Genomic DNA, 13,905 nt, shown 5'->3' with positions numbered 1-13,905 from the left:
CTCCAGGAGTTGGTGATGGACAGGGAGGCCTGGCGTGCTGCAATTCATGGGGTCGCAAAGAGTCGAACACGACTGAGAGACTGAACTTACTGACTAACTAACTGATGTGTATGTTAACCCCAAGTTTCTGATTTATCCCTCCCTCCCAGGTTTCCCTTTGATAACCATAAGTTTGTTTTAGTATCTGTAGATCTTTTTCTGTTTTGTGAATAATTTCATTTATGTGATTAAGAGATTAGGTTCCTCATATGAGTGATATCATATGATATTTGTCTTTTCCTGTCTGACTTCATTTAGTAGGATAATCTCTAGGTCCATCCATGTTGCTGCACGTGGCATTATTTTGTTCTTTTTTTATGACTTAGTAATATGCCATTGTATGTGTGTACCACATCTTTATCCATTCCTCTGTTGATGAACACTTAGGTGGCTTTCATGTCTTTGCTCTTATAAATAGTGCTGCAGTGAACATTGGGGTGCATGTATTTTTTCTAATTTTGTTTTCTGCAGATATATAGAGTGGGAATTGCTGTGTTGTATGGTAGTTCTATTTTTAGTTTTTTAAGGAACCTCCATAGTGTTCTGCATAGTTATACCAATTTACATTCCCACCATCAGTGTAAGAGCGTTCCCCTTTCTCCAGTGTTTGTTAGTTTGTAGACATTTTAATGATGATGACCGTTCTGACCAGTGTGAGGTGATACCTCATTGTAGTTTTGATTTGCCTTTCTCTGATAATTAGTGATGTTGAGAACCTTTTCCTGTGCTTTTTGTCCATCTCTATGTCTTATTTGGAGAAAAGTCTATTTAGATCTGCCCATTTAAAAAATTTTTTTTTCATATTGAGCTGTATGAGCTGTTTATATTTTGGAGATTAATCCCTTGTCAGTTGAATTGATTGCAAATATTTTCTCCCGTTGTGTGGACTGTCTTTTGTTGATGGTTTCCTTTGCTGTGCAGAAGCAGTTAAATTTAATAGGTCCCATTTACTTAATTTTGCTTTTTTTTTTTTAAATTTAAATTTATTTATTTTTATTGGAGGCTAATTACTTTATTGTATTGGTTTTTGCTCTACAAGGTGGATCAAAGAAGATTTTGTCATGATTTGTGTCAAAGAATGTTCTGCCTATGTTTTCCTGTAAGAGTTTTATAGTGTTCAGTCTTACATTTAGGTATTTAACCCATTTTGAGTCTATTTTTTGTCAATGGTACAAGCAGATTTTCTGCTTTCATTCTCTTGCTTGAAGCTGTCCAGTTTTTCCAGCACCACTTATTGAAGAGATTGTCTTTTCTCCATTGTGCACTTTTGTGTCTTTGACATAGAGTAATTGATTATAGGTGCATGGGCATATTTTTGGGTTTTCTGTGCTGTTCTGTTGATCTGTATTTCTGGATTTTTCTTGCTGCCAGTATCACACTGTTTTGATTCCTCTAGCCTTGTAGTATAGTCTGAAGTCAGGGAGCCTGATTCCTCCAGCTCCATTTTTCTTTCTGAAGATTGCTTTGGCTATTCAAGACCTTTTGTGTTTCTATAAAAATTTAAAATTTTCTGCTAGTTCTGTGAAAAATCCCATTATGCCATTGGTAATTTGATAGAGATTGCATTGAATTTCTAGGTCGCCTTGGGCAGTGTAGTCATTTTGACAATATTGATATTTCCTATCCAAGCACATGGTATATCTTTCCATCTGTTTATATCATCCTCAATTTATTTCATCTGCATCTTATGGTTTCCATACTACAAGTCTTTTGTCTCCTTAGGTAGATTTATTATTAGATGTTTTATTCTTTTTGATGCAGTGATAAATTGGATTGCTTCCCTAATTTCTCTTTTTGATCTTTTGTTGTTACTCTATAGGAATGCAACAGATTTCTGTGTATTAATTTTGTTTCCTGCAACTTTATGAACTCTAGTAGTTTACTGGCAGCATCTTTAGGATTTTTTATGTATAGTATCATACCATCTGCATATAGTGACAGTTTTACTTGTTTTTCAGTTTGGATTCCTTTTATTGTTGTGGCCAGGACTTCCAAAACTATTGAATGAAAGTGGCAACAGTGGACGTACTTGTCTTGTTCCTGATCTCAGAGGAAATGCCTTCAGCTTTTCATCATTAAGCATGATGGTAGCTCTGGGTTTGTCATATATGGCCTTTACTATGTTGAGGTAGGTTTGTTTTGTGCTCACTTTCTGGAGAATTTTTATCATTTGTTGCATTTTATTGAAAGCTTTTTCTGCATCTATTCAGATGCACATACAGTCTTTATTCTTCAGTTTGTCAGTGTCGTGTATCACACTGATTGGTTTTCATATATTGAAGAATCTTGCATTCCTTGGAGAAATCCCCCTTGATCATGTTGTTTGATCCTTTTAATGTATTGTTGGATTTGATTTGCTAGTATTTTGTTCAGGATTTTTGGATCTATTTTCATCAGTGATAGCCTTCAATTTTTCTCTTTATTTTGGTGGCATCTTTGTCTGATTTTGATATCAGGGTATTGGTGGCCTCATAGAATGAGATTGGGAGTAATCCTTTCCTTGAAACTTTTTGGAAGAGTTTCTGAAAGATAGGTGTTAACTCTTCTCTAAATGTTTGGTAGAATTAGCCTGTGATCTGGTCCTGGACTTTTATTTGCTAGATTTTTTTTTTAACTTTTTATTTTGTTTTAGAGTATTGGTGCAGAGGTTAAAGTGTCTGCCTGCAATGTGGGAGACCTGGGTTCGATCCCTGGGTCGGGAAGATCCCCTGGAGAAGGAAATGGCAACCCACTCCAGTATTCTTGCCTGGAGAATCCCATGGAGGGAGGAGCTTGGTGGGCTACAGTCCACGGGTTGCAAAGAGTCGGACATGACTGAGCAACTTCACTTTCACTTTCATAGCTGATTAACAATGCTGTGACAGTTTCAGGTGGGAAACAAAGGGACTCAGCTATACACACACACACACACACACACACACACACACACACACACACACATATATGTACACATGTATCCATTCTCCCCATACTTCTCTCCCATCCAGGTTGCCACATAACATGGAGCAGAGTTCCTTGTGCTATATAGTAGATCCTTGTTGGTTATCCATTTTAAATATAGCAGTATGTACAGTGCTAACTGTTTTTTCCTAACTATTCCTTCCTCCCATCCTTTCCCCAGCAACCATAAATTCATTCTCTAAGTCTGTGAGTCTGTTTCTCTTTTGTAAATAAGTTCATTTGTATCATGTCTTTTCAGATTCTATGTAAAAAGGATGCAATACAGTGTTTCTGTTTCTCTGACTGACTGACTTCACTCAAGGTGACAATCTCTAGGTCCATCCATGTTGCTGCAAATGGCATTATTCATTCTTTTTAAAGGCTGAGTAATATTCTATTGTATATGTACCATCTCTGTCAATGGACATTAGGTCGCTTCCAGGTCTTGGCTTCATAGACAGTGCTTCATTGATCATTGGGATTCATGTATCCTTTTGGACCATGTTTTTCTCCAGATACATACTCCTGGGAGTGGGATTGCATGGTCATGTGCTTGCTAAGTTGCTTCAGTCGTGCCTGACTCTTTGGAACCATATGGACTGTAGCCCAACCAGGCTCCTCTGTCCGTGGGATTCTCCAGGCAAAAATGCTGGAGTGGGTTGCCATGCCCTCCTCCAGGGGATCTTTCCGACCCAGGGATTGAACCTGCATCTCTTAAGTCTCATGGATTGGCAGCCAGGTTCTTTACCACTAGCCCCACCTGGGAAGCTCCTGCAGGGTCATATGGTAGCTCTATTTTTAGTTTTTTAGGAAGCCTACGTACTATTCTCCATAGTGGCTGTACCAATTTACATTTCCACCAACAATTTAAGAGGGTTCCTTTTTTTGCACTCTCTTTCTGCTGGAAGATTTTTAATCAGTTTCAGTTTCATTAATTGTGATTGGTCTGTTCATATTTTCTGTTTCTTCCTGGTGCAGCCTAGTTCAGTCTTGGGAGTTTATACTTTTCTAAGAATTTGTCCATTTCTTCTAGGTTGTCTGTTTTATTGGTATATAATTGGTTGTTTGTAGTAGTCTCCTAAATGCCTTTTTCTTTTAATTTCTGTAGTATCCATTGTAGCATCTCCTTTTTCATTTCTAATTTTACTGATTTGCGCCCTCTCTTTTTCTTGATGAGTCTGGCTAAAGGTTTGTCAATTTTGTCTGTCTTTTTGAAACACCAGCTTTTAGTTTCATTGATCCTTTCTTTTGTTTTCTTCTCTAATTCATTTATTTCTACTCTGATGTTTATGGCTTCTTTCCTTCTGCTAGCTTTGGGTTTTGTTCTTCTTTCTCTAGTTGCTATAGGTATAAAATTAGGATGTTTATTTGAAATTTTTCTTGTTTCCTGAGGTAAGATTGTATTGTTACAAACCTCCTTCTCAGAATTGCTTTTGCTATATCCCATAGGTTTGTATCATGGTGTTTTTGTTGTCACCTGTCTTTAGGTTTGTTTTTTTTTTTTTAATTTCTTTGATTTCTGCTATGATTCATTGGCTATTTAGTAACATTGTTTATCCTCCATGTGAACGTGTCTTTTTTTCTTTTACGTTTTTTTTTCCGCCTGTAATGGATTTCTGATCTCATAGTGTTGTGGTCAGAAAAGATGCTTGATATGATTTTAATTTTCTTAAATTTCCTGAGGCTTAATTTGTAGTTCAAGATGTGATTTATCCTGGACAGTGTTCCATCTGCACTTGAGAGGAAAGTGTATTCTGTTGCTTTTGCAGAGAGTGTTCTATAATTATCAATTAAGTTCATCTGGTCTAATATGTCATTTAAGGCCTTTTGTCTTCTTATTGATTTTTCTGCTTCGGTGATCTGTCCATTGATGAAAGTGAGGTGTTAAAGTCCCCTATTACTGGCAATTTCTCCTTTAATGGCTGTTAGCATTTGCCTTATACATTGAGGTAGTCTTGTGGGGGGAGGGGGGGTGTAACATTTATAAATGTTACATCTTCTTGGAGTGATCTCTTGATCATTATGGATCCTTGTCCTTCCTTGTCTTTGTCAGCGGTATTTATTTTAAAGTCTGTTTTGTCTGATATGAGTATTGCTACTCTATCTTTCTTTTGATTTCTCTTTACATGGAATATCTTTTTCCATTCTCTCACTTTCAGTTTGTATGTCCCTAGATCTGAAGTGGATCTCTTGTAGACAGCATATATTTGGGTCTTGTTTTTATATCCATTCTACTAGTCTATGTTTTTTGTTTGAAGCATTTAATCCAATTACATTTAAGGTAATTATTGATAATGTATGTTCTTATCACCATTTTGTTAAGTGATTTAGCTTTTATTTTTGAAAGTGAAAGTGTTAGTCACTCAGTTGTGTCCGATTCTTTGTGGCCCTGTGGACTGTAGCCTGCCAGGCTCTTCTGTCCATGGAATTCTCCAGGCAAGAATACTGGAGTGTGTTGCCATTCCCTTCTCCAGGGATCTTCCCAACCCAGGGATTGAACGCAGGTGTCCTGCATTGCAGACATATTCTATACCATCTGAGCCACCAGGGGTCTTTTTTATTCCCTTCATTTTTTGTTCTCTTTCCTTGTGATTTGATATCGATCTTTAGTGTTGTGTTTGCTTTTTCTTTTTTGTATGTGTATCTATTATAGACTTTTTGTTTGTGATTCCGAAGAGGTTTTAGTATAGCAGTCTGTATATGTACAGGATTGTTTTAAGTTGCTGGTCTGTTCATTTCCAATACATTTTCAATATCCTGCATTTGTACTCTTTTCACAATCCCTGGTTTTGATATCAGATTTATGTGTGGGTAATTTCCCACCTTTGTTTTATGTTTGCCTTTACCAGTGATCTTTCTAATTTGTATTGTTCTTGTTTCCAGTTGTGGCATTTTATTTTTTGCCTAGGAAAGTACCTTGAGGGTTTATTGTGATGCTGGTTTTGATGGTGCTGAAGTCTCTTTTTAATTTTTGCTTGTTTGTAAAATCTGTTGATTTCTCTGTCAAATCTGAACAGTAGCCTTGAAGGGTAGAGTATTTTTGGTTTTGGTTTTTCCCCATCTGCACTTTGAATATATTGTAGTACTCTCTTCAGCCTGCAGAGTTTCTGCTGAAAAATCAGCTTATAACTTTATAGGGATTCTCTCATATATTATTTGTTGCTTTTCCCTTATTATTTTTAACATTTTTTCTGTCTTTAATTCTTGTCAGTTTGATTAATCTGTGTCTCAGCAGGTTCCTCCTTGAGTTTATCTTATAGGGGACTCTTTGTGCTTCCTGGATTTGAGTGTTTCTTTTCTCAGGTTAGGGAAGGTTTTGTCTGTAATAGCTTCAGGTATTTTCTCAGGCCCTCTCTCTCTCTCTTCTCCTCTGGGACCCCTGGGAGCCCAGGATGGTAGTGATGGCTTGTGCCTGTCCCTGGAGCTCCTGTAGGTGGTGATGGGGAGAGAAAATATGCTCACCATTCTTCTTTATCCATTCATTCATTTGTTGATCGACACAGGTAGTTTTCATATCTTTGCTTTTGTGAATAATACTGTGATGAACATGGTAGTATAGATACTTCTTTGATATCCTATTTTTATTTCCTTCAAATACCTACAAGGGGGTTGCATAATCATATTGTAGTTCTTTTTTTTAGCTTTTCAGGAACCTCTACACTGTTTTACATAGTGGTTACACCAATGTACATTTCTGCCATCAGTGCACAAGGGTTCCCCTTTCTCCACATCTTCACCAACATTGTTGTCTCTTCAGTTTTAATGACAGCTATTCTGACAAGTGTGAGGTGATAACTCATTGTAGGTTTGATTTGCATTGACTTGATAATTAGTCATGATTTACCTGATGATTACCTGAAGATTTTGTGTATTTGGCCATTTGTATACCTTGTTTGGCAAAAAGTTTATTTAGTTTCCTTATTCATTTTTCAAATCACATTTGTTTCTTTGCTCTTAAATTGTTAGATAATTTACATAATTTGGATATTAACCCCTTATCAGATGTGTAATTTGCAAATATTTTCTTCCATTTGGTAGATTGCCTTTTCATTTTGTGGATGGTTTCTTTTGCCATGAAGAGGCTTTTTAGTTTGATTTAATCCTACTCATTTATATTTGCTTTTGTTGCCTTTGCTTTTGTTATCAAGTTCAAAAAATTATTGCTAAGGTCAATTCTAGGAGATTACTTCATGTTTTTCTCTGGAAGTTTTATGGTTTTTTGTTTTAAATTTAAGTCTTTAATCCAGTTTGAGTTGATTTTTGTATAATGTATGAAATGAGGTCTACTTTCATTCTTTTGTATGTGGCTATCCAATATTCCTAGTGCCATTTATTGAAGAGATTATCCCTTCCCCTTTGTACGTTTTTGAGTCATTTGTCATAAATTAATTGACCTTAATTATGCATGAGCTAATTTTGGTGCTGTCTATTCTATTCCATTGATCTCTGTGTCTGGTTTTATGCCAAGACTGTGCTCTTTTAGTTATTACACCTTTGTAAGATAGTTTGAAATAAAGAAGTGTGATACATCTAGTATGTGCAAAATACTGTGCTAGACACTTCCTAGCAGATTCAGATGAATACTGACTGTCTTATTTGAGGAGGGTAAGAGCTACCAGCTCTTACCATATGATTTTTCAAGAACACAAATATATATAACAGCCTGAAAATGGTGAAGGAACATGAACTTTGTCAGTATACTGTGAAAGTTTGAAAGAAATAGAGATTCCATCAAATGTGGGAAAACAAGAAACCTTTATAGAAAAGGTGAAAAAGGGCTACATGTGAATTTTCTGATGAAATGGTACTGAAACTAGTTATGAGTTTTAATTTATTATAGCAATTATTTATTCTTTCATAATACAAGTGATTGAATTAACCAGAGAAGAGGAAGAGAGGAACAAAAAATAGTAATTCTATTCTATCCAAAAGATGTTTCAAATTCATACCTATACTTTTAGATATGAAAATGGAATTCAATAATCCTTTCCACAGATACTTAATTAACATCTCTGTGCTGGGTGCTGAGGATACAGAGAAGATAAGATACAGTTTCTGTCCTTCAGGAGCACATACTCCAGTAGAGTAGACAGACATGAAAAGAGGTTATTTTCTGTTCTATGCAATAAGTGATATTAAAGTGGTAAATATGAGGGAAAAAATTTGGAGTTACAATGGAAGGAAGCATGGATAAATGATTACATTGCTATGATGGCAAAGTTATTTTCCTTTTTCTTTTCTCTAGTTGGAGAGCATCAACTGACAGGCCATAAAGTGGCAGTTAAAATTTTAAATAGACAGAAGATTCGCAGTTTAGATGTTGTTGGAAAAATAAAACGAGAAATTCAAAATCTAAAACTCTTTCGTCATCCTCATATTATCAAACTGTAAGTATTTCTGCACCTGATTACATGAGAGAAACTGTCTCAAAATATCATATTTGAATTTATAAATAATTATCTATTTTTAGTTAAAACTTTCATAAATATACAGTTTTTCATATTTACATTTAACAAATGTAATTCATTTAACCTCATTATCCTTTTTTGCATGCTTCTGGTTTAGAATTAAAAGTCTAATTGTAAATTCTCTCTTATCTCTAGTATTCATGTAATTTAGGACTTTGCTATTTCTAGATTTATTTTATAATTGTTTTCTAGTCACTTCTAATAAACAGGATATTTTCTTTTTGGAAAAGGTAGAAAGTAACTGTTAAAGATTATCTGCCCATAATATTATTTGCAAAAATGTCATCATTACTTTAATTACTGATAATAAAGTCCTTAGGAAGGCAAATTAATATTTTTTTGGATAAAGCAAGTTACCAACTTAGAAGGTAAATAAATTAAGAGTTTAATAAATAAGTAAGTAATTTGAAAGATAATTAACATCATCTAGACTCATAGAAAATTTAGACATTAAGTATGCAGGATTATTCTTTTACATCATTTGAAGTTGTGTTTAAAGTGGCTGAAATAGCTCAGTTGGGAGAGCATTAGACTGAAGTTGTGTTTAATATTAATTGTGAAAATGTAATATGCTAAAACACTGAAGACTGTCTTTATTTTTTATCTTAAAGCTTGGACAGAGTTTAATAAAGTAAATATTAGTCTTGTTGAGTAACTGATAATGGCTAGAAACTGTATTGAGCATTTTACATATATAATTTCACTTCATCCTCTCACTAAGTGTGTAAGGGATATTATTATCTTCATTACACAGATAAGAAAATCACATATTTAAAGAGTATCAGCAACTTGACCAAGGTCAAATAGCTAGTAAGTTGCAGAGCTAGTCGTTAACTTAACATCTGATTTCAAATGGCATGCTATTAACCTCTATTCCAGGACTGAAAAAACTGAGAAGAAAAGCAGTATTAATATCTTGGAGACTTTGCTAGTTAGTTATTAGTTCAGTTCAGTTCAGTCACTCAGTCGTGTCCGACTCTTTGCGACCCCATGAATCGCAGCACGCCAGACCTCCCTGTCCATCACCAACTCCCGGAGTTCACTCAGACTCACGTCCATTGAGTCGGTGGTGCCATCCGGCCATCTCATCCTCTGTCGTTCCCTTCTCCTCCTGCCCCCAATCCCTCCCAGCATCATAGTCAGAGGTTATATTTAGTCTAAACTTTTTAGTGAGCTGTCTTTAGGTATCAACGTTGATGAGGAACAATCTGATAACCCTGTAGAGGTACTTTGTTTACCAATAACAAGATTGCATAACAGCTGTGGTAGACAATAGCGCCCCCGCTGACACCGCCCCCTCCTGCGCCAGAAAAAGGGAAGATGTCCTAATCTCCAGTGAGTGTGTTACATTACATGGCAAAGGAAAATTAAGGTTATGAATGGATTTAAGGTTGCTAATCATCTGACAGAAAGATTTTTCTTGGTTATCTGGGTGGTTCCAGGGTAATTCAGTAGTCCTTAAAAGTGGACAAGGAAATCATAAGCCAGAGGAAAATGATTTGAGATGGAAGCAAGGTCAGAGAGAAGGGATATGAAAAGGATTCAACTGGCTGTGCCTGGCTTTGAAGGTGGAGGAAGGGGGCCATGAGCCAAGGAATGCAGGCGACCTCTAAATACAAAAAAGTAGATTTCCCCTAGAGCCCCCAGAAGGCAATGAAGCCCTGCTGTGCCTTGATTTTAGCCCAGACAGGCATGTATCAGACTTTTCCCTTTAAAACTGTAACATAATACGGAATACATGTGTGTTGTTCTAAGCACACTAAGTTCTTAGTATGGCAGCAATAGAGAACCAATAGAGTAGCATTCTTGAAATCTTTAGGTGACTGGCTGATCCAGTTATTGCTAGGATTTGGGACACGCATTTAGTCTTTTCTATAACCAGATGTATTTATTGCTAGGGAACCAGTGCAAATTGGTATATTAAATGAAGGGGCCCCTCAGTGTATCTTACTGACAGCATAAATATGCCACTGACTCTTCAGAGGAGGCTTTTGCAGGGGTTTGGTGTGCCATTGGATGACCTGTGATGACTCAGTTTTCTCATCATTCCGATGAAGACTTCGTTCTAACAATAGGCTTCAGTGTCATTTGATCTTCATTTGAAGGTCACTTGATCATAAGCACAAAGAAGAAATGAGGTCCCTGAAATTGCATGGCTGTACTTGATTTTAAGGTTATATTATCTAAGACCTGTGGTCTAGATGATCCAAGTATATACAGGTTTTTAAAGATATCACAGGAATTAAAATATCACCTATGTTCGCTCTTCTATTCTTTGTTTCCTTAACTTTAAAATGGGGATACTACATGGGCTGTTTGAGAATTATTGCGTTCTCATTGTTATAATGCCTGCTGGTTGAAGTGCATTGACCCAGAAGCAGGGTCAGTGATTTCACTCCTCTCATGATTCCAAATGATTTTCAGTTAAGTGAACCAGTTCATGTTTGACTTCAACTTCATGTTAATAATTATTATATTCAAGTTAATGAATAATTGAGTGGATGAATTTAGCTTCTAAGATAAATCTCTTCGCTCTTCCTTCCTGAGTGGTCACTTCCTATAAGAGGGGAAAGCTGCTAAGCCAGGCTAAAACTGTCACATGCCAAAGTGAGAGTGGAGAAAGGAGAGATCTCTGTATTCTTTGTTTCTTGACCTCATCACATATATAATGCAAACCCTGAAAGATGCCAAGGAAACTTTGTTCATTTAGAGCATGAGTTCTAGTTGCTGTTTTTTTCCTATAAATAAATAATTTTGTAAGTAAGCAGTTGCAATTGTCAAAAGGACTTAAAAGCTTCTTTTTGATGTTATAGCTACTAGTGTTTTCTTGCTTCCATTTCTATAACTATTTATAGTTTTCTGACTTTGGTTTGACTACTTACCCCATTCTGTTTCAGAATTATTTCATTATGTTCTGTTTTGTGAAGGAGTACTAGGATGTTCTCAGGATTGGTTCGAAGGTTAAAGTTTTTGGCTACCAGCCTAAGCTTAGTCCATTCAACCACATTGCCTCTTTAATTGTGGATTTGATTTTTTGTTTTAAAAAGGCACTCATGTATCCTTGCTTCAGAATAAACTTGCTGACACAGCCTTCTAACAGTGTTAGTGATTTAAACAGGGAGAGAGACCTGATCCTTTTAGTGGTGTTGTTTGTTTTCTGCAATCTTGGACTATGCAAGTGAGCCAAGAATAGTTTCCTTGCTACAGAATGGACTTCTAGAATAAGCAAGAAAGTTTGAAAACTAAATACTGAAAATGAAGGTTGTATGTTGTATAACTTCTCTATTAACTCAAAATGAAAAAACCCACGGGGAGAAAATTAAAAGGAATAAACAGGATTGAAAGGAAACTCCAAACTTCCCACAAACTAGAATTTGTTGAATTGATTTTTGTCCTGGTTTTTCATTTCCCCATGGTTCTTAGGGAAATTTCACTTTAACTGGTCAAAGGATCAATACTTCCTAATTTGGCAAAGATGGTTTTTGCCTACCAACTTTTAAATATCTTTATCTTATCCACCTCATGGACAGCTTTTAACATTTTTCATGAACACCACCTGAAAATGTTGTAGTCCCTAGGTTTCTATGGCACCACGGTTTTCTGATTTTCTTTTTACATTCTTGCCTTTTCTTGAAACTTTCTTTTATGAACCCTTCATTGTCTGCCTGGCCATTAGATACTGATACACTTCAGCATTCTGAGCTAGTGTAATCTCAGTGAATCCTTTCTGGGTGAACTCGTCTGCTACCATGGTGTGATTTGTCATCTCTATCCTAAAAATTTACAAAACTATGTTTCTGCTGAATTCTGAACACATTCATTGAACTATTTATTGAGTGTTTCTGTTCTGAAATCAAAGAGCCATTTGAAACTAAGTTGAATTTTTTCATATATATGTATATGAAAAATTCATATTAGTTTATTGAATTCAGCTTAGTTTATATATGTATATAATTCAATTTAGTTTATATATATATATGTTTATGTGCATGAATGAAATAAATTTGTGTGCATGAATATTAGTTTATATACATTTTTGTATGCCTGAATGAAAATACTGATCACACAATTTCCAAAGCCTACAACTTGAGCGTCATATTTAATTCCTCTTCCCTTACCCCTTACATACAATTGATCATTAAGTTCTACTACTTCTTTTCCAGTGTCTCCTAAGTCTGCCCATTTCTCTCTGCTCTTATTGTTACCATTTTCTTACTTGTTGTATTTCAAGTGTTGCTTTGCTTGGAAAACTTTACCTATATCTCCCTTCCTCTAGGCTCCCAATTCCAACTTGTCCTTTAAATACCAGCTTTTAAATGCAGTTACCTCTAGAAAAACTACTTTGCCTTAGCCGTAACACACTGGGTCAAGTTTCATCCTCTCTGTTTCTAGAGCACCCAGAATTTCAGCTTTTCCAAAGCCCTGGACATTACATTGTAATTGCTCATTTTCTTTTTAGTATCTCCACAAGATTGAATTCTTTAGGTGCAAAACCAGTATTTGTTTTCATCTTTTATTCAGCCAATTTTTATCGGGTACCTAGTATCTGATAGGCACTGTTCTAAGGCTTTGGGAGTACAGTAGTAAAAGACAGGGTCTCTCTGTGCCCTTGAGATGTTTATGGCTGGCCTTATCTAGCAGTTCACAATAGCAAGTAAACAAATTAACCAGACTATCTTAGGCATTGATAAGTGCTATACGGAGAGTGAAACATGGTGCTGTCCTAGGGTGTGACGAGGAAGGAGGAGGTGCTAATTTAGATTAGGCTGTTAGCAAAGCCTCATTGAACAGAGATAAGGCTTAAGGATTATAAAGGTTTAAGGATTATAAAGATCTAGCCATTTGAAAATCTGGGGACAGTATTTGTAAAGCAACCTCAGAGGGGTGAAAGATTGAGTATTGTAGGAAAAAGAAGATGGCTATAATCTGTAATGTCGAGAAAGGAGTGAGTGATGGAAAGAGAGGTAATTCATGAGGTCAGAGAGTGGACATGGACCACATATCATAGGATCTTGAAGAATTTGCTGAGAGATTTAGATTTTGTTCAAGAAGCTGAGGGAGTGAGAAAGTTGGAGGAGAGACATGGCCATAGTGTAGAATGGGTACAGAGACAGAAATAGAAGCAGAGAGACCAGTTAGGAAGCTGTTGCTATGGTCCAGCTGGGAGATTAATGATGGCTTTAGCCAAAATGGTAGTGTAGATTTTTGCTGTCCAATACAGTAGCCACCAGCCATATGTGGCATAAATTTTAATTAAATTAAAAAGACTTTTGGTTCTCTGGTCATATTAGCCACATTTCAGGTGTTTTAATAGCCACGTGTGGCTAATGGCTATCATATTGGACAGTATGATAAAATATTTCCATCACTGAAGAAAAGTTCTGTTTGATGGCACTGGTCTAGCTGGAGATAAAACTGTCAATTCAATGTATATTTTAGAGGTAAAACTAATAAATTA

General features: G+C 36.0%; 1 protein-coding gene across 1 annotated transcript in view; it reads left to right on the top strand.

Moving 5' to 3' along the window:
* The window catches only part of PRKAA2 (protein kinase AMP-activated catalytic subunit alpha 2), a 73,268-nt gene that overhangs the window by 34,673 nt on the left and 24,690 nt on the right, over positions 1-13,905 (top strand). Inside the window, exon 2 of the mRNA XM_068964887.1 lies at positions 8,225-8,366. Within this exon, the coding sequence (XP_068820988.1) occupies positions 8,225-8,366 (142 nt within the window). The remainder of the gene's footprint in view (positions 1-8,224; positions 8,367-13,905) is intronic.

Source organism: Capricornis sumatraensis, chromosome 2 (assembly GCF_032405125.1).
Source record: "Capricornis sumatraensis isolate serow.1 chromosome 2, serow.2, whole genome shotgun sequence".
Taxonomy (NCBI): Eukaryota; Metazoa; Chordata; class Mammalia; order Artiodactyla; family Bovidae; genus Capricornis; species Capricornis sumatraensis.
Note: the sequence above shows the minus strand (reverse complement) of the source record. Positions and strands in the feature narration are given on the sequence as shown.